The sequence below is a fragment of the Taeniopygia guttata genome, chromosome 4 (assembly GCF_048771995.1).
Source record: "Taeniopygia guttata chromosome 4, bTaeGut7.mat, whole genome shotgun sequence".
Taxonomy (NCBI): domain Eukaryota; kingdom Metazoa; phylum Chordata; class Aves; order Passeriformes; family Estrildidae; genus Taeniopygia; species Taeniopygia guttata.
This window is the reverse complement of record NC_133028.1, coordinates 27885905-27911710: the sequence shown is the minus strand read 5'-3', so window position 1 is coordinate 27911710 and position 25806 is coordinate 27885905. Positions and strand designations below refer to the sequence as shown.

Genomic DNA, 25806 nt, shown 5'->3' with positions numbered 1-25806 from the left:
ACACTATGGGCCAGCTAGAATTTCTAAAAATGCTTGAAAAAAATATGACTTTTTATTTATTTACTTCTCTTGAGTTGAACTGTTGATATGGCTTTCATACCATTAAGACATGGCAATCACGCCATGCTGAGTTTTCCAAGCAGGTACAACTAAATCCAGAAGAATAAACTTCCCCTGCAACCTACTCAAGCTAACAGTCTTATTGGATACCTAGTCAAAACAGTAATGTTCACTATTTTTAAAATATCCCTTGCTATTTGATGTTGATATCTGAACATTTTAACATTTCATTGATCACAGGAAATGCCAGGTAACTTATGAAGAATAACAGAAAGTCCAAAATTATGTATTTCATATTCTGTTTTTATCTTCCTGTCTTGAATGTCACTTTCTACTAGGACTTATAAAATTGTGTTTATCCCAGTAACTGTTTTGGAGAAGATTTCGGAATTGAATCCAAGTTTGTTGAACATTAGTAAAAATATGTGATTTAATCCTGGCCCAGATATGTTTGTCTTTTTTATTCTATCACCTCTTTCTGATAACTCTTGAACTCAAACCTTCTATTTGACTTGGTATAGTCAGACTTGGAAATAACATTGACTTCTGAATCTATTTTCCCATCTTTTATATGCCAGTATAAAAAATGTCTGTGCGTCTGTGTGTGTGTGTGTGTGTGTGTGAGTATCTCCTGTGGGCATATTTACAATATAAATATGTTGGGTGTTAGTCAAAACTAGAACTTGCAACCAACCTCATGTCCCATTCAAATTGCCCAGCTCCTAATCACAACCTGCTGCTTCCTTTGTGGACAGACACACTGACACAGACTGACAGACTGAACCCAATTTGGGCAGCATCTCCTTCCTGAGCTGCAGGCAGTTCTGCTGCTCTGTTCCTGGGAGACAGAAGCTGTGAAAGGAAGCTGTCAGTCATCAGCTCACCAAAAGAGAAGAGATGTGCAGGCATGTAGAGGTGCTGTAGGCTGAGCTGGGAGGCAAGAACTCATCTCCCAGCTGGATCCAGAGCAGGGCACAATGCTTTTCCTTCCTCCAGGCTGTCAGAGCTGGCCACTAATGCCATTACCTTCTACAGCGTGGCTGAAAATGTCAGAGACAAGAAGAAAAAGGAAAAGGCTGTGGCCACAGCCAAGTCTCAGCTGGACTCAAGTTCAGGTAGGGCATTGTTAGTTAACTTCTCCCTGGGGGTAGGGGCTCAGGTTTCGGCTCAGGCTGTCATTTACTGCACTTACTCCTTATTACTCTCTTGATTGACAGTGTAAATGCAGCCTATGTTTTTCAGATAAAGGTTAAGAACTCAGGTATGATACACAATAATCTGTCATATCAATATTACTTACGTGGTTTTTTTCTTTAATATTTTTTCCTCACCTCAGTACATCCATGTGAGTTATTTTCAGATTTTATAGTAAGAAAATCTGAGTTTTCCTCCTGATACTGATGCATAGAATTTGGAGTCATATGTTTTGGTTACTGCTGATAAAGAAAGTGAAAATCATCAAACAGTCCTTGTATCTGTTACACCACACTGATCATGTCTGAGTTATGTTGAAAAAGAAAATAACATGGTGATAACCCCAAATAATGCTATTGGTGTTGAATTTTCACTTTAGTTGCAATAAATTATGGATGTTTTTAAATAGACTATACCATTCTATTTGGTTTTGAAGGTATTTTTCTTATCCTTCAAATAAGATTATTTGTCATATAATGTAGTATAATTCATTTGCTGGAAGGTATGGCTCCAGGGTATGACTGGCAAGTATAACTTGTGTGTGAAGGCCACAAGCAAAAGCAACAATACATATCCAACAGTAGTACAAACACTAAGTGGAATACAGTAGAAAGGTAAATCACTGAGCAAAATTCTTAGATGTGTTCCATTACAATGCTTTCTACTTAACCTGATTTCACCATTAATTTCTGTAGATAAGAATTAATTTCCATCCAACAATGGAAAAATTAAATACAACCCTAGTAATGGGTTGGAAGGGACCTCAGGAGGAGTCTTCTGAAGCAGGAATAGATTTGAGATCGGATGAGGTTTCTTGGTACTTTATTCAGCTGGGTCTTGAAACCTCCAAGGATGCAGCCTGTAGAACTTCTCTCCAAGAACAGCTATACCAGAGTCATTCCTGGCAATCAATCATTCATCTCACCTTCTTGTTGCTACCTGCATGTATCAGTCAGCTGCCAGCAGTTTTGACCTCACAAATGCTGTGAGGTGAAATAGCTTCAACTGACATTTATTTGCTGTCACAACAGAAACATGCCCTGAGAATAGTGTGCTTTTCCATTCCTAGAGATGTGCTTTCTACATCAGCTTCACCTGTAGTGAAGGCAGAGGGTTTAGCAAGTTGCTAAAGAGTCCAAGAGGGACTAAAGAATTGATGTGAGAATGGCCAGAGATGGAAGAATGTCCCTGCACTTGCATTGTGGAGGAAAAGGACATCTGAATATGGGGATGGAGGGAACACTATCATTTCCAAGGAGAAGAAATTTTTGTTCTGTATTTCCATGCAGAACAAAAATTGGTAAAAATAAGAATTAATAAGTTCAAGCTAGAGAAAGATTGTGATTCCATGTTAGAAATAAGTTTTCAGTACTAAGGAAGGTAACACTGGAATAAGACCTCATTTGCTTGGGGCAGTTTTGGTGGTTTGTAAGTAGAGCTGGAGATTTATCAAGTATGATAGCCTTGCCATTGCGAGACAGATGACATGACATTTCAAGATCACTCCCAGTTGTATATTTTATGATTCTATGACTTTCTGTTGTTAGCTTATGAACAGAGTATATATAAATGTGTAATATTTTTTATTGTGTAATACTTCAAGCAGTTAGTGCTGATGATTTCAGATTAAAATAGTCACTAGTCTTGAGAAGCTAAACTTACTGCTGAAAAAAAAGAGTGAATGCTAGAACTTATCATACAAAATGTATTCATTTAAACAATGTCTATGGAAAAAATTGCTGAAGTAGCAATTATGTGGTGCAGCTTTGGGCCTCCTCAGGATCTAGGATATAAATGAAACAGGAAAATGAGTACTTCGAGTGAATGACAGAAACATATAAGCTGCACACTTTTAGGGGAGAGTGAATTCAAGGATACAAAAAGGCAGTGGCAGAAGAATGAGGCTTTCAGACAAGCTTTGTCTTTTGGTTCTGTGTTACATGGGTTCTGTCCTTTGATGTGAATGGAGAGTGACCCCTAAAGGCTCTTATAGGCTGTAGTCTACAGGCCAGCGTGTGTGTCTGAGCAAGCCCTCAATGCTGGGCACTCTGCGCAGATCAGTCCCCTTAAATCACATTTAATAGCTAGAATAATTCCAGTGTGCATAAACATATTTCAAAGGCATACATGAAATAGCTGAACATATTATAAAGAAAAGCAGAATTCCTTGTCTGAACCACAGACTTCTCCAAAATTCCAGTCAACCACTTACCACATGGCCAGACTTTTAGCTTTGATGAATTTCAGACAATAATATACAGAAGACAGATGCTATTAAGGGGTGTCTGAGGTAAACAAGGGAGTTTTGGTATTTTTTCACCAGATTTGGGCCATTATCAGCTCTTCAGAATCATCTCTGTTGAGATGGTGCAGTAATTGTTGCAAAATTTTAGAAAAGCTTGTGTGACTGCAGCATCTTGGTTATTTATTTCAGGAAACAACTTAGTTGTAAGATATGGAGTGTGACATATAAAGGGTGATTCAGCTTCCTTTGATTCTGTATTTTTCTCAAACCCTCTAATTACCATTCATTACTATTTGCTAAGAATTCAAAATAAGAGAGCAAATGTGCTTTTCAATGTTTGGTTTGGGTTTATTTTTTGTTCTGTTTTTTTTTTGTTTGTTTGTTTGTTTGTTTTGGGTTTTTTTTTTTTTTTTTTTAAGCTATCTGGAATCTTTCTAAATGTGGCTGAAAAGGAATAACTATTTCCTTGATCAACACTTCCAGTCACAATGTGTTTGATCCCAATTCCAGTTTTGGGGGGCTTGTTTTGCTTGTGACTAAGCTTCCATGTAGTTAAACTAAGAAGTCTGATATGAACATCTAATTTTGTAGCCCTTTTGTTGAAATCCTTTTATTGAGGCAAATCCTGAACTTTCAAGTTTATTGGGCATTAACCCAAACCTGAACATCTTACTCACAAATAAAAATGTTATCCCCATTCAAGATCAAGAGTTTTGCTACCACTTCCTCAGTAGCCAATTACAGCTCTTATAATTATCAGTGTGCAGCGAATTGTGATACAAAAGTAACCTTAGTTTAAATCTCACCACGCAAAAGTAATTTAGTAAGAAGGTAATTGTCACTGAGACAATCCAATTTTCTCATGGGAAAATGCAAGTTCTTTCCCAAGAAAACAAAACACTGAAATTTCTTCCTCTGAATATAAAAAAAATTAGCAAGGGTTTTTCTCATGCTATCATGTTCTCTTACAAACTTCTGACATAAAAAAATATTTCTGGCATTTCTTCAGCTGCATAGGTTGGCAAAGCTAAAGAATAAATGGGTGAATTAGGAGACAGAGGACAGCAGTTTGCTGCTGTTTTTTGACAATACACCTCTCTTCCAGACCCCCAGAAAGTTACTTATATACACACTCCTTAAGTTCTTTGTTTTGGTATTCTGAAGAAAAATGTTTGAGAAGATGTCACGACCCTACAATATCTGTAAAATCAGCTTAACCGCACAGGTAAAAAACAAGGTTACAGTTAAGTGATCACTTCACAATTTAATTACAGGCTTTTTGCAAGAAAAAATAAAATTCAGTACAGCTTTTTGTCCTGCGTTTTTTTGTCTTCCTTGGCCAGCACTGACATTTGTAGGGTTGAACCTAAGACCCTGATAGGCACTACACCTTTCCCAGGGACGGTGTTCAGGTGGACCCCCAGCAGCTTTCTGGAACTTTCTGAAAACCGGTGCTGGGTACAAGGAGAACTGAGGGGTAGGCTGGGTAAATAGATGAGAGAATGGGAATTTGTTAGAACCAGGAATTTGGGGGAAATTAAAGTAACCTTGTAACCATGACATGTATCAGATAATGACTTAGATATCTATTTTTTAAAACTGAATTTGGAGTACACCTATAAACAGAACAAAGTACAAAGTCGCTAAGCAATTGTTTCCTGATCACCTCTGATTTTTGAAATACTAAACTGTTATTAATATCATGTAAGGTGAAAGTATATTTTTAGTCATTGCCTACTCTAAGATTTTATAAAGGATTTGCTATATAGTAGCAAGCATCCATTAGAGTTTGTCTGGCAACAAGAGAGTGGATTGATTTTCAGTGCCTTCAGAGTAATAATTTACATCTCTGTAATCTCATACACCCAGGGTGCTTATAACCTAAGAGTATGAAACTCTGAATATTCTGATAAGAATGCAGAATAATATCTTGCTTACCTGAATGTTGTCTTTGCTTAATATTTAGTATCTCAGATAATCAGCTGAGTAGTCTGAAGTAGTTTGTGGGATTCAAGAGACCTCACTTATGTCTCTGTTTTTGGGGTTGATTTTCCCTGTTGTTTCCTCATCCATCTTAGTTCTAGTGGTACACCTACTTTATGGATAAAGGATGTATTTTTCTCAGATTCTCGCGTTTCCCCTCAATATGCTATATGCTTACTCAGGTAAGTGTTTGTGTCACCATCCCTGGAGGTATTTAAAGGATGTGTAGATGTGGCACTTAGGGACATGCTTTAGTGGTGGACTTTAAGGGGTTTGGTTTATAATTGGACTTAATTTTCCAGCCAAAATTTTTCTCTGATTATAACTAAACCAACTGTGTCACTCAAGTCATATGCTAGGGTAAGTAGCATTCTGAGAATCTGTTACGGTGGTTTTGTTGCAGAAAACATTCTGCCTCTGAAAGAAACAGTTCTATTTTGAAGCTCACTGTTTCTAAACAAATTCAGTCTTATTAGAGAAAAGTTTAAATTCTCAGCTACTTTGTTATGAAATTTCCGCACAAGAAAAACATGACTATGCTATAATTTCTGCAAGTTTGCAACAGCCTTTATCATAATTTGCTACATTTGCCACAATAAGAAATTCTTCAAACAATTCTCCCAGGTCTCTGCATGAATTTATAAAAATCTTCAGTTAGTGCATTGTTTTTTGATGAAACTAACCAGATGTAGCACCAAAATATTTAAAAACATTTCCAAACAGCTCTGCATGGAAACAACTGTCTGTCTATGCAGGAGTGCAGGAAAGTTTTGCAGCACAGCAAAGAACTAAACAAAACAACCACCCTAAATTTTGTCTTACATTTTGCCCATCTTGACAATGGGATCATACTTACATCTTGCCATATGTAGAACACCCCACAGCTCATCACATAGACTCACTTCTTTTAGCTTCCATTCTTAATTTAACCCTTAATTTAATGCATTTAGGCATTTTAGCCATCTAAGACAATTATCTCTGATTCTCACCTGGAAGAAGGGGGAGAGTGCTTTATTGGTTTTGATTTTTATGTGGTGCTCTGATACTTTTCCCACAGAACAAAGTAGGTCCCTTCTGCAGTAGAGCAGATTAACTGGTGACACGTTTAAAGTAGGTCTTATGCACCTGGTTTGATACTTTTTGTTCCTTGATCCTGCGTGTCCTTTCAGACACGAGATTGCTTCAGCTCCATGAGATTCAATATGGTTGGAAAACACCTGTCTATATCCTCTAGATTTCCATACAAGAATTTATTCACTCATTTTTTCATCGCCAGTCCTGAAGTTCCGTTTTTTATTTCTTGCTTCTTTACAGAGGTGTTCCTAATCTAGTCATGCTTCAGGGTACAGGGAGGAAAATATTCCTTGTTGAGCACCATAGCTCAGCTTTCCTTGATTCCTTTTTTCTTCTAATGGCCTCCTGCAGATATGAGATCTATTGGAAAATGTTTGTGTCTGTCACAGAAGTCTAGTGAATTTCTCATGTAAAATGCTAAACTGAGCAAGATTACTAAAATCAGAAGGATAAATGCAGACTTTCTGTTTCCACTTAGATGGCTAATTAACTTACATAAGCACTGGGTGGATTTCAGTACATTGCAGGCTATGACAAAGTCTTCCTACATTTTGTCATTTAAGATATAAAAATTCTCAGCCAACTCCTGATAATGAGCCAACCAATCTCTCTGGTTAAGTAACCAGCTAAACCCATTGCTCTTGTATGAGGGTTGTTTTATGATTTTTATAGGACAAAGAAAAGTGAATAAAGGAAATTTTCTGTAACGTGTTAACTGGACTTGAAACACTGAGTGGTGAATCTTCACCGTCACCTCACCCCCACACATGAATAAAATGCAAATTGTTAATATAAGCAGGGGCATTGTGTTGTATATTTTTAATAGGCTGTTTTTTTCATTTATTGATGCCACAATCATATGAATGAAATATATCTTATCTAAAAAGACTGAATTGACAGTGCAACCTGTATTCTCAAAACTCTTAATTTACTAGGGTAGCAGGAAAACCATTTAGGACAACAACTCCTATTTCTCACCTATTTGGAATGTACAGAGATTTGTTTTAGTTGTCATGTCTGTCATGTCATGTCTGATTCAAAGTCCATTGCAATTGTGGGAAGAGTTGCAGTAATTTCAAGAGGCTGCTTAGTACTGCTATTGCTCTGAATTCAGGTATTGCAGGGTAGCGTGTCAGTAATAGAGTTCACATAGATACCAAGCATTCCTTAGACTCTGTTTTCACTGGTAAACTGGAGGACAAACTAGGCTTTATATTTGTTCTTCCTCCGCTCCCTTTGCACTGTATTCAGGGCAGTGCAAAACAGAAACTATTTGGTTTGCTTTCCATTTGTAAACAATTTCTTGTTTCCATGTTTGAATGCAATAAATTATAAAGACATATAAAGTGTAAGTGCACAAAGCCATTCACTTATTGGGGTATTTGTAAAACACATGCCATCAAACATGTATCAAAGCTAAGTTTCATGCCACTGACGCTGATCTAATTGCTGATTAATAAAATGTTATCTATTTTTCCTCATTTCAGTCTTTGATTTATAGTATAATAGAAAAGAAACAAGATCACTGAAGTATTTTCTTGTTCATTTTTGCACAAAATATCTAGATCTGAGGCACTTTTTCAATAATAAAAAATATAACATCAGTTATCTATCACTCACATTCACATCTCATTTTTCTTTAGTTACATTATTTATCCAGTCTAATGATTAGTGTTCAGATTACTGTTATAATATTCTCCACAAAGCAGAAGTCTTTCCACTCATAGCAAACAGAAATAGGGTCTAATAAAGGCAAAGATATGCTTTTTTGCTTATTTTGTAAGTCATAGTCATTAAAGTATAGTCATAAAAAGTGATTTTAGAATAATTACAATGCTAATTTAGAAAGTACCAAGAAGAACAAAGCTCAAAAGTAACTGAATCTGCTTATGCTGGAAAGAGCATAACTAATTACATTATGTTTACCAATACATTTTTCCACACAGTGAACAGAAATTACATTCATATTGTGCTCTGTGTCTCTATGGAATTTGATTTTGGCAAATTTCTGAAGACATAATCCTGGTATGATGTTAAGTCAGGAATGCCTGCTGGGAGCTGGATGTCATCAGACTGGCTGCTGTAATCAAGTGTAACTCCAAAGATAGAGAGCAGGATTTCATACATCATTTATACTTTATGAAATTGTAGTGAAATTATAAGATAATTACCTTCTACATTGGACAACATGTACCATTTTGAGTTGGTTAATTTTACTTTTTTTTTTTTGCTTCTCTTAGTTACTGGAACTAGTGCCACCGCTATTTCCATTAATATTCCAGGAAAGTTGGTGTAATTCTAGTGTAGTAATGGCAGTCTGAGAAGTTTAAGTTTTCCATTAATAGCTAGCTGTGGTAATAGAGCATTAGGTAGAAAGTGATCCTGAATTACTTTCTTTAATACAGAGCTGTTGTTCTGTTTCAAGAACAACCACTTCAGGAGTGACTGCTGCCCCATCCCTGCTGAGTTAACACAGCTGTGCCCCAATGATTCCTCAGATTGTTTTGCACCAAGGTTTTTGAGTGATTTTCCATTTCAACAATAGCAAATTGCTAAATTTCATTGTCAAAACAACATTTCTGCTAGACAGTTTACTCAGCTGACATGAAACATGGAAAACTAGAATGCTAAAAAACCCCTAAAGTTAGTAAATAGTCTATGGGTTGTGTTTGTGTCTAGGCAAAAAAAAAAAAAAAAAAAAAAACAAACAGCTGTAGAAAGGATATTACTACAAAGGAAAGCTTTTGTTTGGATTAAATTGGCTTTGAATGTGAAAGATGTCAAGTTTTTGCAATGGAAATTGGGTTCAGGAGACAGTATCAGTGAAGACGACATGAAAGACCTTAGGAAAAGTTAGACAAATTGAGATGCTGCACCTCACTCCTAGTGCTGCAATCTCCTTGTTGCTATAACTTAGCAGTTAGGTATATTTGGATTTTTTGTTCTCTGTCATTTTTCAGCACATTTTATTCTTCTTCCAAGAGTGCAGTACTATCCCTGTAAGCACTCTGCTCTACAGAAGGAGACATATTTTTTGCCTAGAAGTAAAAAAGGCACTGGTTTTGTTGAGACACCATATTATTCAGAGATTGGTTTTCTAATATGGTTGTGTTCTTTACATTTTTCTGAGAATACAGTATAGAAATCAAAATCCTCTGAAGACTTCACTTTTACAACATAACTTATTTGTGTGTTTAACAGACGTGAAAAAGCACATGTATACAAGTGCTGTTGAACACTTTATATATGGCAAAACTGATCAGTGATCTAAAGTTCTTGTAAGGAAAATGAGAAGCTTTTTGAGAAGCAAAGCTATTCTCTGAACAGAAAGTGTGAATGTGTAGATGAATAGCTGCAGGAATATATGAGCATGTCTCCTCACCTGTGGTATGTACACCAGTGTAGGCCTACGATATTGGTTCCATTTTCAGTCTGTTCTATCTATTAGTTCAAATATTATTTATAATAATAATCTTACTGTGATTTTTCTGGTGTCTAGGCTTGTATCTCATGTCAAAACAGAACGGAATGCTTTATCTTGGGTTTTAATGTTGTCTGCCTGCAATCCCTCCATAATGAATAGGACTCTAATCAGAGAATCATAGAGTGATTCGTGTTGGGAAGGGATCTTTAAGATCCCCTAGCTCCAAATCCCCTGTCATAGGCAGATATATGGTACAGTATAGCATAAAATTTAAATATAAAATTCTTAGATATTTTTCAAAGTTTGTCTACAGCCCAATGTAGAAGAATGAAAATTAAAACTTATTTGCATATCTTCTAATAAAAAATCATCAGACTAATTATAAATAGAGACTAAATTAAAAAAAAATTAAATTAAATTAAAATTAAAATTAAAATTAAAAAAAAAAATACAGACTAAAACTGTATATTTTGCATTCTTCATTTGTTTCTTCCCATGAAAAACTTTATAGTAATAAGATTTTAAGTCAGTCCAGCTGGCTAGGGATCAAGAATACCAGGCAAAATTCAGCCAGGTCTTTCAATAAATGATCTCTTTCTTTTGTGGGTACTCCAGCTTACCTTGTCCATTGTGTAAAAATCATTCCTCTAAAATCCAAACTTTCCTTTCCAAAGCGATTGACACAAGAGTGTCAGGAAGGAGGTGGTGGCCTGATGGCAGGGGGATGTTTAGAGTGGGATATTCTCTCCCCTCCTTAAGCACAGGGGACTACACTGGCACTGGGTGGGTCTGCTCAATCTGGAAATCAGCAGATGTTTTCAAAGGGAGAACCTCCAGGGAACAGGGGAATGATTCAATCCCCCTGAAGGTAATAAGAAAGAGCACAAACTTAGTTTTGAGTGCCAATTTTTTCTGTACAAAATTTTTGCTATGAAAATTAAAATAGGTTTTGCACTTAACAAAAGTGCTCTTTCAAAAAGTGCCAAAATAGGTATATAAGAAAAGAGGCTGCAGTAGAGACTGTGTGTGTAATGTAAAACAGTGGTTAGAGGTGAAAGGTGAAAACACACTTGAGAAATACCGGATTTAAGACAGCAAGGAAGTGAAATACATCCAATTCCATTTTTTCATGCCTGGATAAAAGAGAATGGATGTATTAAATCCAAATTTAGGGTCATACCCTTTAATTGGTTTCTTCTGTTCGAGTTGGTTAAAGTAATTGTAATGTAAGAAATTCTTAAAACCGTAAATAAAAAGGAGGGAGTAAGTCCTTTCTAGAGATACTCTGATTAATACTTCCTTCATACAGGGTTTTTTGTTCATCGAGTGTTCAAAATAAAAATTACAGCATGTTTAGAGAATATTATATTTAGAAATCGCCAAGTCTCACACATTGCACAAGGCAACTTGGTAGCAAAAAGACACACAAGCACTTGAAGACATGGGAGTGTATAGTGGGAAAATGTACTGTTATTCTTGTCAATAATGATAGGAGCTCCAAATTCACAAAAGCAACTAAAAAACTGGCTAAATCTCATTTGCAGGCATGCTCTCAAAAATGTTTTCATTCTATTAACATTGTTTGCTGATGATAGCAACAGGACTTGTAGACTGTTTTCCTTGTAAAAACATTTGGAGTTTTATAATTTAGGCAATAATTCAAATAATTCAAGCATCCTTCATTCTAGGAAAAAATACAATGTTTTCTGCTCTAAACATATGGATATATTCAAATTTAATTAGCTTCTTTATCACACCAGTGAGGAAACAAATTAAAAGAAATATTGTTTTTTCCAGTTCATGACCTAAACTATTTCCTCCTTGTGTGGAGACATGTTAAAAATAAAATCTCCAGACAAATAACATATTGAGTTTGACCTACTGTTTATATTTGTTCTGCATGCCTGAATTGCCCTATGCAAATGCCTAAAATGCAGAAATTAAGGTTGTAAGGGCTTTCTTTGACCAGACATATTCTAATGCCCAAGTTTTGACTTCATAATGGTAAAGGTAGGATTTCTGTATCATTCTATAAATGTAATCTATATTTTTGCATTCTAATTTGGAGGGTACATAGCCAGTGGGAAATAATGTGTAAAAATGGAAGCAAAGGAAATACTGTGTTTTCAAAAGAGAACAAATTAATTGCTAATACCTTGCTGGCAATAGATCATATCATACATCAGTAATAAAATCTCAGAATACACACAAAAGGGAGATACAAAAAAGATAAGAAGGTCATAAAGCTCTTGGAAATTCATTGGAGACTATCAAGGCTAAAACTCTCTAAACATAAATTAATCTTATAATAATTTTTGTTTGATGTGTTGTATAAATTTCCAACTCAGAATTATCTTTTTTTTATTTTATGTGTCAATTTTTTTGTATGATGCTTAGACTTGCATATATACAAATTGATAGTGCCACAGCAAAACAGGTGTTTAGCAAGTTGTAAAAGCAGAAACTATAGTAAAAATGTTAAATTTCTTATGTGAGTGTGAACAGCGAGAACCACAAAGTTATAACTTCTAAACAGAGTAGCTAAATTCCATAATGATAATATTATTGTTTTCTGAAAGTCGTGTTTCCCTGAAAAGCCAGCATGTAATGTCAAGCTGGAGTATCGCTTTCAGTAATATTTTGCCACCTCTTCATTTCAGCAGACTCTTCATTCTTCTTCAGCATTCTCAATCTACTGCTTACAAAGCAAGTTTATACTATTTCGACAGGATGAATCAAACAATTTGCTAGGGGAAAATTCCAGATTTTTTTTTTTTTTTTTGTCTTTGAGTGAAATACCTCATATCTTTCTAGCCTAAGGAAAAAAAAAAAAAAAAAAAAAAAAACTTTAAAACCCTACCCAGCCACCACCAATTCCTTTGTCATGGCATGGAAATGAATTTCTGGGTTTGAAGTCCAGCGTCAATTTTAGGTTGATTAGCCTTTACAGTGGTGTATTTCTGAGCAAAACCAATAGAAATAAAAACAAATGAGGGGACTGTGTTGGAAGCTAGTTTAGTAACAGCACTGGCATCCTCTGGATATGTGAACTGGCGACAGTCTTGCTCACCATGGAGAACATGACCCCTGTCACAAAGGAGATCATGTCTACTCTGTTAGCAGACACTCAGCTGCTCCACTGGGCTTTCTGATGGATGAAATTGCATGCAGATTAGATGAAATAACTCTTCTGACATTTGTAAAACTCAGGTATCAATTTAACATCAATTAAAATGAAGACCCATGCAGTGGCAATTAATCATTTGCGACATTGTGTTTTCAATTTGGAAGAAAGTGAAACTTTAACCCATTTTGGTGACTTCTAAGGTATTTTGAGGTGATATTCTCTCACCATCACTCTAAACTCAGTTCAAAGTCATCAGAGGATCCTGCAAATTCAGCAGCATTTTTAGAAACCCTTTGCATTGTACATTGTTTATAACTCTGCTATGGAATGACAGATTTGTATTTCTACTTTCCTAAGATTTGTTTTAGTAACCATCACATCTGTCTTCACATTCTAAAGATCATGTAGACTGTGTTTTATATTACTATTTCATCTATACATGTTCTTTAATTCTAGCAGGAATCATCTAATTCATGTTTTGCAATGCCTTTGAAGCAGTCTACAAAAAAGCTGCTAATGGAATCCTACCAAGAGAAATCTCTGTTTAGCCTTAAAAATGGTACTCTGTATAGTGTAGTGACTATAAAATAAAAGGCTAATTTGGACACTTATATTGTCTACTTCTTGGGCACGATTATGCAATTGTAACATCTTTGCATCCATTTCTTGAGAAGGATTTAAAAAAATATTATTTCAAGTGAGTTAATGGAACCTTGTATTTACTAAATTCAAATTATGAAAATCCATACAGGAACTAGTAGGGGTTTTCAGAGTCCTGAATTTTGAGGCAGACTAGTTATCTAACTTTTGTGTTAAGTCTCTATATAAAAGGGAAAGGGAGGAACTCCTTGAGAGCATTATTTAGTCCGTCTAATTGAAGATCTTGCTTTGAGTTGCACTTTTGAGGATCTGCTCTGCCTCCTTTTTCTACAGAGCATAGGGAAATTAGCTACATAAACTAATTGTTTGAAGCTGTGATGTCAATAACCCCTCATCCAGTCTCTTTCCAGCCAGAGTATGTCTGATGCTGTGTTCACTATTACCCTAATGTACCTCATGTGTAACAAGAATTTCCAACCAAGAAATAAATTTCTGCTACAAATTGACAGAAGAACATAGTTACACTACTGAGTTCCACAAAGAAAAGAAGTTAGGGTTATCTGCAGCTGGAAAATGGCCTCTTTGAAATTGTTTCCAGTTTCCATCGCAGACTAATCTTCATCATTTGTACTTGTACGATCAAGTTAATTAATTTGGGGTGAATATTTTGAGGAGTGTTTAGAATCCATAGCTGTTTTGAAAGTATGTGTATCTAGGTAATGCTGCATTTATTCCAAACAATTGTGCTGTTAAAAAATTTAATTGCTATAATAGTTGTATATTAAATATAATATTTTTTTTTTTCCAGGAGTACATCAATACTCAGTAAGCTGGTTACAAAAAACAATATTTTTTTTTTAGAAAATTATTTCTGTTTCTTATTTAGTATGCTTTCCTGGTAAAATAAGAAACAGAGCTTTCATAATTTAAGGTTATTCTTTCCAGTTACTACCATTTCAGATTGCATTTTCTGTTCCATAGGAAATAACAGAAGATCGAGATCGTCCACGACTGGATTCAATGGTGCTGTTAATTATGAAACTGGACCAGCTTGACCAGGATATTGAAAATGCTCTCAGTGCAGGCTCTTCCCCATCCAGCACCCCGACATACAAACGGAGGCATATACCTGTAAGCAATTTTTATTATTATTATGAATAGGATCTTTTTTTGCTTCATCTTTTTCTTTTAGTCCTCACATTTTTCAGCTCCTTAGTTTAGAACTAAAGCTCTTATTGTAAAGAATTTGACTTGGTTTTTTTGGGGTTTTTTTTTTGGGGTTTTTTTTTTTGTTTGTTTTGTTTTTTTTGTGTATGTACATGTTTTGAAGGCAATAATATTGCCATCCATTATTTCCCTTTGGCAACCTCTCACAAATGAGAGCTTCAGAACTCCCAGATAAAACAAAGGGAGATCAACAAGATTCAGAAAATGTCTGGTTCTCTAATTATGACCTATTGTAAATGGCAACACAGGCCCAGGGTCACCCCACTTTCAGAACATGAGCATGTGCCATTTGACATTACATAGAACTAAAAGTAAGTCTGAGCTACAGGTCTTGATTTTCTGCTAGGGGAAGGCAAAAAGTCCTTTGTCATTCACAGTAAGATTCTGGGCAGAACTTGAACTATTTAATGTAAGGGGGTTTTTATTCACTTTAAAGGATCATTCTTTGCTGAGAGTAATCCAAAAGAGGATGGAACAGCTCACAAATATGACTGATGTATTCTCTTTTTTCTTTAAAATGTTTACACATTTAACTCTGAAGAACATGAAATGGCTGATCCAAGGTAGACTTGTGCAGGCTTTCTGTTAATTTCACCCACATGTGCTGCAGCTGTTTTTCAGTTCAAGAAACCTGAGAAACACTGCCCCAAGATCTCTAGACTAGCATTTGTATCATTTGTTTTGGTTAGTGATATTTTCTTTTAAATAACAAGGAGTTTTTCCTCTGAAAGCCAGGTTTCATTGTTGCTAAGTGAGTGGTCTGTAGGTGAGAAAAGTTGTACTTCACTGGGTTTGATCAGCTGAAAATTATATAATGTGTTATTTTCAGAGGAAATCACATAATTTCACTTTCCATCGTTAAACATTTTCCCACTGAATATCAATGTTCTCACAGTATCTCCTTAAACATGCTGATGACACAGGAAACCTGAAATACAATGTTGACATCTGTTCTCTATATCTCACCAATCCATGGAGCACTTTAGCTAATTTCTTGCAGCAATAAAGGGGCTGGAGGCAATCTGTATGCCTCATACAGATTGAGTAACTCTACCTTATAATCAGAGGTGGTATCTGTTCCCATGCTGCAAAGCAACTCTGCAGAAAGATAGCTTGCATCAAACATGGAATATATGCTATCTATGGAAAGTGATTTCCTAGGAATCTAGGAACCTTTGATTGTTGTGGACCAGAAGATAAAAAGCTCTGGTTTTCAAGATATATAGGTATTGAGTTCAGACTCATATTTATTTTATAGCAAGAAATCATTTGAATATGATGTAAAAACCTGGGTAATGCATCAGAGATCGTGTCTCTGTACTGTGGCAGCACAGCTCTGCTAACCAGAAACTTCTGAAAGCAGCTGTAGCCAAACACTACTACAGAGGCTGCTCCACGGCTCTGCTGCATTTCCCAGTGTTTCACATTGCAGATGACTCACTGGCAGGAAATATCTGATTCAAATACACGGTCCTACCTAGAGTCCAGCTTTGTCCCAAATTTTTAACCCTTTTCAGTACACCACACACGCATTCACATGGCATATAGGCACCTGTCTAAATGGCAGCTTCGGCTTGGCAGACAGATTCTTAACTGGAATTAATGAATCAAAGGATGCTGTATCTTTTCAGTTCAGGAGTAGAACCCCTGAGATGACTCTGCCCCATATTTCACCTATTCTATGAACCTGGCATTAGGAAACCGAGGCTTTTTCTGCTCTGAGTTTTCTGGGATGAAGGGTTCAGGAGATATTTTTGCATACTTTGTAGCTGTATTCATGCAGGATACACCTCATCTAATAATCCTGGCAGTATATGGCTAGTTCTACACATTTGCAGTGTCATAATTTATCTGCAAACAGTATAATGCCTTGCCCTCACCGTATGCAGTAAATCAAGCATGCACTAAATTTTACTTCCTCAACAATGAAACATACTGTATATCTTCTTTTTATTCTCAGAAAGAGGAATGTAATCAGTGTCATTAAAAGTAAGGGCATTTTAACCAGAAATGGTATTTGGCTGGTAAGTGTCTGGTGATTCAAAAAAACTGGGGAGTTGTACCTCTGAATTGTATAAACTGCTGGAGGGTGAAGTCATTTCATCTGCGTAATGGCTTACAGATGTTCACTAGCTTGCACTGCTGCAGAGACAGAAGGTGGGAGCACACAGGAAATACTGAATATCGGAGAAAAATGTCAAACTTCTGCATCCCTTAACTGATTTTTCTTGCCTTGCATTCTACCATTTAGCTTTGATGTTAGTTGTGATTTATAATTTCGGAACAGCAGCTAATGCAAATCGCCACATTGAAAAAGACAGCAAGCATATGTATTTAAGTAAGCTTGCTTAAATATTTCCATTATTTAGCAGAAATGTGATTTTATTTCACATTTACTGAAGAGACTTGCAATATTTTTCTGCAGGATGTTGAATCTGGTTCTGAAAGTGGAGTGGATGTTGCTTCAGTAAATCACTCACAGACCAACTTGTCTTCTAATATCCACACTCCTGACCTAACATCTCCCTCTTCAGTAGCCAGCTCTGGAGCTAAACCAAAGGCTGGGGTGAGTATAAAGGTTATATTTTTTTAAGCTTCTCTCGTGATTCCAGTTTGGAAGAGAAATAAAAAATATTATACTATTCATTACTTGGATTATGCAACAGAATGTGTGTGACACTGAGGAAAAAAATGAAAATGGTCTCAAAGGGCCATTTTAGTGGCAAACAATACTAGAAGTTTCATATTTTAAAATACACTATTAACAGCAAATTATTACAATAAGCTGAGATTTTATATGAGAAAATAATTTAAAGGAGCTATGCTATTTAGGAGGGTAAGTTTTTCTGAAGTGGTATCACTCAGAACATTTCCTAAATCTCATGAAGGGTGCTGCCAGAGAAAAATTGTGGCTGATTTATGATGTCCAAACCCAGTCATCCTGGTCCTCTTGAAGGTATCTACTGCCCTACTGATCTGAGAGTGACACTCTAAGGCAAAATTTGGACGAGAGGAGAACCTCAGAGCCAGCAACACTTTTCTGCCAGTCCCAGTGCATGCTAGGTGATGAGGAAAGCCTGGCCTGAGAGCTCAGCTATGGCAAGGAACCTCCTTCTATATTCATTCATAGATACACAGAACTATGAGAAGCATGGCTCTTTCTTTTGCTGTTTTCTAACTTTTGAAGAATTCTTCATAATGCTTCATCCATCAACATATGCAGAAATTCTCGGATGTCCTAGAAACTCCTGGTATATTATGTGTTCCCTCTTGAACTTGTTCCACTGCCTCAAGAAGCACAGAAATCTAGACTTCTAAGTTTTGCCTATGCTGAAAAGTCTTAGCATAACTCCTACTCCATCTGTTCACTTATTGAAATGCTTCTGGTTACCAGACCAGCAAAAAATCTGGCATAACATATTAAAATAAAAAGTGTAGTTAGCATAAATATATGTTTAGAACAAGTCTATAAAAAGTAAAATAGAGGCCACCTGTCATTTACTGCATTACAATAATAGCAAGTTAACTAATGCCTTTGATTGTGGCTAACAGAAGTTCTAATAAACATTTACATTTGGGATTGTTCACTTGTACAAAAATAAATTCACTTGTAATTTATCATCAGTGCATAACTATAGCAAATAGAGAGCTCTGCACTCTGTCACTGCATACATAGCAGCACAAATTCTCAAATAAGTGCATATGTTATTCTGGAAGGTGATATCCTATTTTACCAGATCCTGAGAAGCACACAGAAACTTTTTCACTTTGTAAGGTATTAAATGTCCCTTTAACATTTTGGTTTCTCTGCTAGTATTTGGGGAACTCTTGACACATGGCTTTGCAGAAGTGTGGTCACTTCCTGGGAGTTAGATATTATATGTTCATTCAGCTTCAGCAAGTATTTTTCTGACTTTTGCTGTGATTAATGTATCATGCTGAACATATATGCAAATTTTGTTTTATAATTTTATAATTTTTTTTATAAGTGAAGTTAAATTTGCTCCAAACACAACTGTCTTCTGAAGTTTTGCAGTCACAATTCCTCCTACCCTGTAGCAATCCATGTAGTGATCTCCTCTGAAAATCCACAATGTGGTGTTCTGTGTATAAAGGAAACTGCAGTTTTTGAGGTTTGGAGAAATTTTTTGTTTTGATTTTGTTTTTCTAGTTTTGATTTGGATTTTGTTTGGGGATTATTTTGTCAGACTAGCTATAGGAATAAAATTATTCTGCACTTGAAACTCACTGAGGTACTTTTTAATGGTAATAGACTATTTCAAAGATTTTGCTCCCTTTTTGGAGTTTGTAACTGCTGCTCTCCAAGGATTCCAGATGCTTAGTCTCCAAGGACAACTTCTTTTGTTGTGCTTATTAATAGTATGTAAACAGGAGTGCAAGGGTGATTAGTTATACTATGGAATGATTTGTGGTATTTTTAAACAAACTATAGCAAACAGTTGACTGCATCAAAGTCCGACTGTAAAGTTAAACACATCGTATGCAGACCAGGGTAGTGGGAATACCAAGGCAGGGCAATGAGACATGAATTTGGATCCAGCTCCTGATAAAGAACTTGTAAAAGATATTAACTACACAGGATATAGCTCATAGATAGAAAATTTATGTACAGACAAACCATGTCCATTCACGTTCATTCAGCTTTATATAGATTTAAACCAAAACAATTTCAAAGAGTATCACAAAGTGTTGGGATATCCATAAGCCAAATTGTGTTTGATAGTCCTAGTGGAAATTATTCACTCCTTGGTTTATGGAAAGTAGAACTGTTTAAATTTTCATGAGAAGATTTTTTAAAATGTTAAACAAGAATTGCATTTAAAATACAGTGTCAATTAGAATATTCTATGCAAATTAATAGTAGATATGATTTTAAATAAAATTAAGGTAATATGTATATATTTTCATGAACAAGTTAACATTTAATGAAGCTTCACTTCTGGATAGTCAAACCCATTCTTGTCAGTGTGAATGCCTGTGTACACTACATATCTGTATGTATAAGCACACACCTGAGAACTCCTTACTGAACACAGGCATGACAAGGAAAAACAGGATTCTCCACAGAGCACTGTGGAATGGCTTCTCTGTGATTCTGCAGGGTGCAGCATCTGCCTTTGATATGCAGATGCCCTTGGTATTTTGGGCTTATGAGAAACATACAGCTGAATAACCTCCATCCTAAATTTAGGATGCCACTGTTCTATCTCATGGTGAGGGTGAAATAGCACCATTTGACCAATAGGGTGTCTGGGCCACAAATTGTACATATTTGGAAAGGTGCATATATGGACAATCCTCACAAATATAAGGATTCATGTGACTGAACAGATATATTTCCTACATAATTTAGGATGGGATAGTAAATGGTTTTGGCATCTTTATGTTACTTACATTTACAGAGAAAAAAAATTCATGTTTCTATAACTGGCACATTTTTATGTTCTGGGGGTTTATTAATCAGTCTCCAAAACAGAGAGTTTTGTATATCAACATTGAGGAGATACACTTGGCTAGCACTAATCACATGAGAGTTGAAATCAGGCTAAAAAAATAAGAAATCAACAGTCTTTTGCCCCAGCAGCCATGAGAAACACTGGAAAAAGGGAGTGTCTTGTCTGGATTTGTAGAGAAAGGAATGTAAATATTCTACATGACATTGCCTTCCACAAACCGATGCTATAAATTTGGACAATTAAAATATTCTTAACAATAAAGACCAGAAATTATTTCTTTTTAAATGTATTTTTTATTATTATAGAAGCAATATGAGACTACATTACCTACAATGTGTTTTAATGACTAAAGGCAAGTTACCATATCCTTCTCCAATGCCCCGTTAAAAGCTAATCGGTTAAGGAAAACTTGAGTCAATTATCATTGTCCTTTTCTTTACTTCCTCTGTACAAAAAAATTGGCTAAAGGACAGCAGCAACTAAGGCATAAAAGTTGTGGCCAAAATTTTGTCCTTGAACATCTGCTCTGCAAAGCCTATTTATTTTCTGTTCAGGTGAAAAAAAACCAGCCATGATTATTTTCTATTCCTTGTCTTGGCAGTCTTATCCCTCCTGCTTCAATAGTGTCCAAGTTAACCTTAATCACACTGTACAAAGGCAATCAGGCATCTATTATCACCAAAATAGCTGGTACCTAGGAACAGATTGTTTTTCAGATTAGCTATAATGACTCATTTAAGATGCATTCAATTCTCAAAGTGATTTAAAACATCAGTTATGCCTGCAAGTATAAAATTACCTAGTCTGGCTGAGCACTGGAATGGGCTTCAGGCATAGCTGCTGGTATCCCTGAAGCCTTGGATGAGCTCAGGAGTCCACTTTCACAAATCTTGTTACTGGACTGGGATAAAAACCTGTATTATCGAGATGGCAGATTTGCATATTTTTAATTTATATACACTAATAGAATTTAACCAAATGTGATTTTGATTCATAATCATGTATTTTAAAATTTGAGCCTTTTGAAGAAAGCCATATAATTTTGTGAAAAATAATTTTGAGATTTGTAGATTAAGAAAGAGCTCAAGTTTCTTGCTATTTAACTACACTTTTTTAAATTATGAAAGAATATAAAAATTTATTGTAAGTACAAGGAAACCTTTATTTAAAATTAAATATCAATGACAGAGAATTATCAAATTATTCCAAGGGTTTGAAATGTTTACATTAGGTTATATAGTAAATTCACTGAACCTTGAGGTATGCAAACACATACAGAATATCTCAGTGCACTTGTGCTGACAAATCTTTAGCAGTGGGTCATGCAATTTGAAAGGTGGTAGATTTTGGTCTCTGAATCATCCTTTTATGTTATATTTGCTTATTTATCAAAGTCCTCACATAATTTTTCTAAATTTTTCTGCCATTATAGTATTCCTTGAATTCTCATTTTACTCATTCAGACAAACTGAATTAACTGAAAGTTAATCTGGTAAGCATCAGGGAGAAATATCCTTACTGTGCAACATTAATTCAAATACTGTTTCTTTAAAACTTGATTATTTTTATGAATCCAAGATGAGAAAACTCTTCTTCTCAGTGCCTGCTCGAGTTGATTAATTTAGTATTGTCTTTCATATCTATGTTCAAAAGAAAGTGGTTTAGACAACCAAGATAAGGGAATTATGAAATTAACTTTTCACTCAATCACAATTTCATTTGAATTCTAATAACCTGTTATTTTCATGTACAAAGGGTAAAATACCATTAAGTGACATTTGCCAATCATGTATAAGAGAACAGCAGGATTCTGCTGTATTTGTTATATGAATTTCTCAAAAATTTTCTTTGACTCAGTCTTGTACCACAAAGGAATTTTTATTCTGTTTTAAGTATCTCTTCCTATGGTAATCCTAATTGTATTTATTTTATCTCAAATGAAATGACAGAGCTTTTTGTTCTGTGGAGTCTTTTAAGCACTGTAAATCTTAAAGGTGAGTCTTTTTTGGGGAGGGGGTTGGATTTTTTGGGGGTTATTTTTGGGTTTTTTCCATGAGCAAGCTACTCCTACAATTTGAAGCAAAATCACTTAATCCAGTCATGACACCTTTGACAGGTGTTACCTTTGCTTTGGTCAGGGACAGTCTCTCTCTCTCTCTCCCACTTTAACTCTCCTTCAATATTGAATCCTGAGTGACCAGTGTAAATTCACAATGCAATGAAGGATTTGCAATTTTATACAGGTACAGCGTGACCCAGGAAATACATCTGTTACATTATCTGCTCTTGGTTCCAAATTCAATCCCAACAAAATATTGCTAATCTAAATAAATACCCAGCTTCTGAAGTGCTAAGCATGAAGACTTCTGAGACTTTCCAAGATGTCAAGTTGTACACTTACTCACATTTCTGTCTCTTCTTGCAACTTGTTTATAGCAGCTATGCTTATATACTGATTTTTTTCTCATGTTTTCTGCCTTTTGTAGAGTTGCTGACACAGTCTTCAACACTGTCTCCATCTGGTTGTTTTTGATAATAATTTTTTATAAACTGAAGAAAAAGTTTATGGCTTCTTCAGCTGTTGCATCACCAATTGTGCTGTTAGAAATGTAAAGTACATTTTTTCACTGTATGCTGCCACCTGGTGTCTTGCTCTTCTAGATGAGGGGCGCTGCACAGGGTCATCAAGTACTTGGACACAGGCAGATATGTTTTTGCAGAATTAGTTAAAATGTTAAATGATCAAAATTCATTATCATAGCCTATTTTTAGTTTATATTTAGAAATGATATATTGCAACTTTGATAACAAAATGCTTTGACTGAAGAAAAAATCTCTAAGTGAAAATTTCAAAGTCACTTATTGACTTAGAAGTTGTTCCCAAAGCAATGTTTATATTGGAAAAGTAAAGAAATATGCAGACATCAATTTGAAAGTGAGGGAAAAGTGTTTTTTATCTACTATGCATGGATAAAATAGCCTGTTTAGTTATTTGCACCTCTTTCCAGCAAACAGGTGCTTCTCATGATGACACACAGATAAGTCTCCTGGCAGCCTTGTCTCGTTCCAGTGGTTTGTGGATATGCCTAAACTGTCCCATTTAATGGAATCTTCCAGGTGAAAATTATGAGAAAATGACTTCTAAAAACTATTTCCAGCCATTAGGTTAAAGGGTTAACTTAAATACTAGAGTGATGGTAACAGTGGGTGGACATTGATGTTCCCTTGGTTTAAGACAAAGGGCATAAGGAACTTTCAAAGCACAGTGAATAGCAAATTTTAGATGGGCCTGCAACAACACTATATTGAATACTCTGTTTTATCACACACAGTCTGATTTTTCAGACTAGCATTGTTGAGGACAGAGATTCAGCCTCCTACATTAGATATAAACCTGAGAAGGAAGAAAGCAAAACTATGCTGCGTACAAACTTAGGGGTATTTGCACTTGAAAATAAATTTAAAGATTACTCTTCATCCGTAAACCTTCTCCTCTTGTGAAATCAACAGTAGAAGGCTCTGTTTCTCTAGACATGCTAGGTTTGATAGAATGTCAGGATATCAGCATTTTTTTTTAGTTAAACAAGTCTCATATGAAGCTGGTCAAGCCTAAATTTTTGAGAGTTTGCTGGCCTTTACTTTCCGTGACAATACATTCTGAATGCCAGACAATACATGAAATGTTCCTATTTGTTGTCCAATTTTCATGCCTGATATGTTTAGTTCAAGTCTGTCTTCTGTGCTCTTCCATATGGATTGAGTTGAATCCCTACCAAGTTTTCCTTTTTTCCCTAAAGTTGCTTAAATGTGTTTAACTGTATGTCAATATGAAATTTTAACTCTTTTTCAGCACCTGCCAAGAAAAGCATACATGACATTTATATCATGTCATGGGGGTTTTTTAAAAAAACTTTGTTAATTTTCCCTGTCAGTATGTAATCCATATAGTGCATTTCTGCATTGAAGAATTTCAATTCTGAGATGTAGTATAGCATTCTTGTTGCATGTTTCTGGAAATATGGGCAAAATTATCCAATCATTTTCCATTAGAAGTCTGTAAGTGCAAAATTACTGCAACTTATGAAAATTGCTTCTTAATATCTGTGGCATTAAGAACTTATTTCTCTGAAGAAAAACAAAACTCACTAAGCACTGAAAAGTTTTATTAATAATTTTTTGTTGTTGCTTAAATTGCTACAATGCAGAGTTGTATACATCTGTATGGAATTGAATTATTTTTTTGTATCAGCCAACACTTGCAAAAATGATCACCACAGGAGATGGTGACTGGAAAGGTGAGGTACACAGCAAATAATGGCTACTTCTTAAAAACAAGGGACAATCTTTTTCAAGGATTAAATCTGTGAACATTCCTGATATTTTGGAATTTAAAAGTAAATTGATCTCTAAATGTGCTTAGGCATTTTTCTGGGAAAAAGTTTATAACCCATTAAAACAACAGATGGTGTACATTATCATCACAGGTTTACTGTCAGTCATGAAATGAAGTCCTAATACAGGATTTGCATTGACTCAAGAATCACAGTTTGTCGTTGGGATTTCCATGTTATTATACACATCCTCTAGACTACTGCAGGTCTGGGGAGTGGAAAGTATCCTAGATGGATCCAACACAGCCACGTATATGTTCTGAACCACTGACAACTGTACATGGAAACACTTACTGGGCTATTTCTCTTACATGAAAACTTTCTTTCTCTTGCACTGAGTTTTATCTCAACACAAGTTCTCCTAGTGACACATGCCTTCTCTCTTTCATGCTTGATAGAGCCTTTCACAGCAAGTAATAAATGCCAAACATTTCTGGGAAACTGTTGAAAAGAAGGAATCTGAAATTTCCTGTTAAAATTTTACTGAGATATATTGCATTAGTTATTACATTTGTACATCTCACCATTTTTAGAATTCTACCTCTTTGAAAGGAAACAATTGTAGGATATCATGGGGGATTAATTATACCACATGCAGATTAGCATAAGGATTTTAATGATATAATTCCTTAAAACAGCATTGGAGATCTGTGCCAAAATGAGAAAAAAAATGTTCTGTGTGAAAACCTTTCATAAATACCAGAGAAAAAGAGGCATGCATACATTTGTTCAGTGATAACTCAAGATAACTTCAAAATCAACTGGAGTAGACTTTCTGAAAGGGTCAGTAGGTCCCCTTGCTGGACAGTATGAAAGGATGGAAAGCAAGAGAACTTGGAGACTTGTTGCAGAGAGCTAGGTTGCAAATTTAGTGGGAACTGGGGATAAAGGGCTTTAAAACTATGAAAAAAAAAGAACTTTTTGCCAGCAGACCAATAGGTGACAAAAGGTTGTAACTTTATACACCCCAACAGTGTTGCCCAGGACGTTCAGCTGGGAGAAAC

General features: G+C 35.5%; 1 protein-coding gene across 6 annotated transcripts in view; it reads left to right on the top strand.

The window, feature by feature from the left end:
* The window catches only part of DLC1 (DLC1 Rho GTPase activating protein), a 214348-nt gene that overhangs the window by 37041 nt on the left and 151501 nt on the right, over positions 1 to 25806 (top strand). For all 6 annotated transcript variants that reach the window (XM_072928209.1, XM_072928207.1, XM_072928208.1 and 3 more), the window contains 2 exons: positions 14689 to 14838; positions 17360 to 17500. In XM_072928209.1, the coding sequence (XP_072784310.1) occupies positions 14689 to 14838; positions 17360 to 17500 (291 nt within the window). The remainder of the gene's footprint in view (positions 1 to 14688; positions 14839 to 17359; positions 17501 to 25806) is intronic.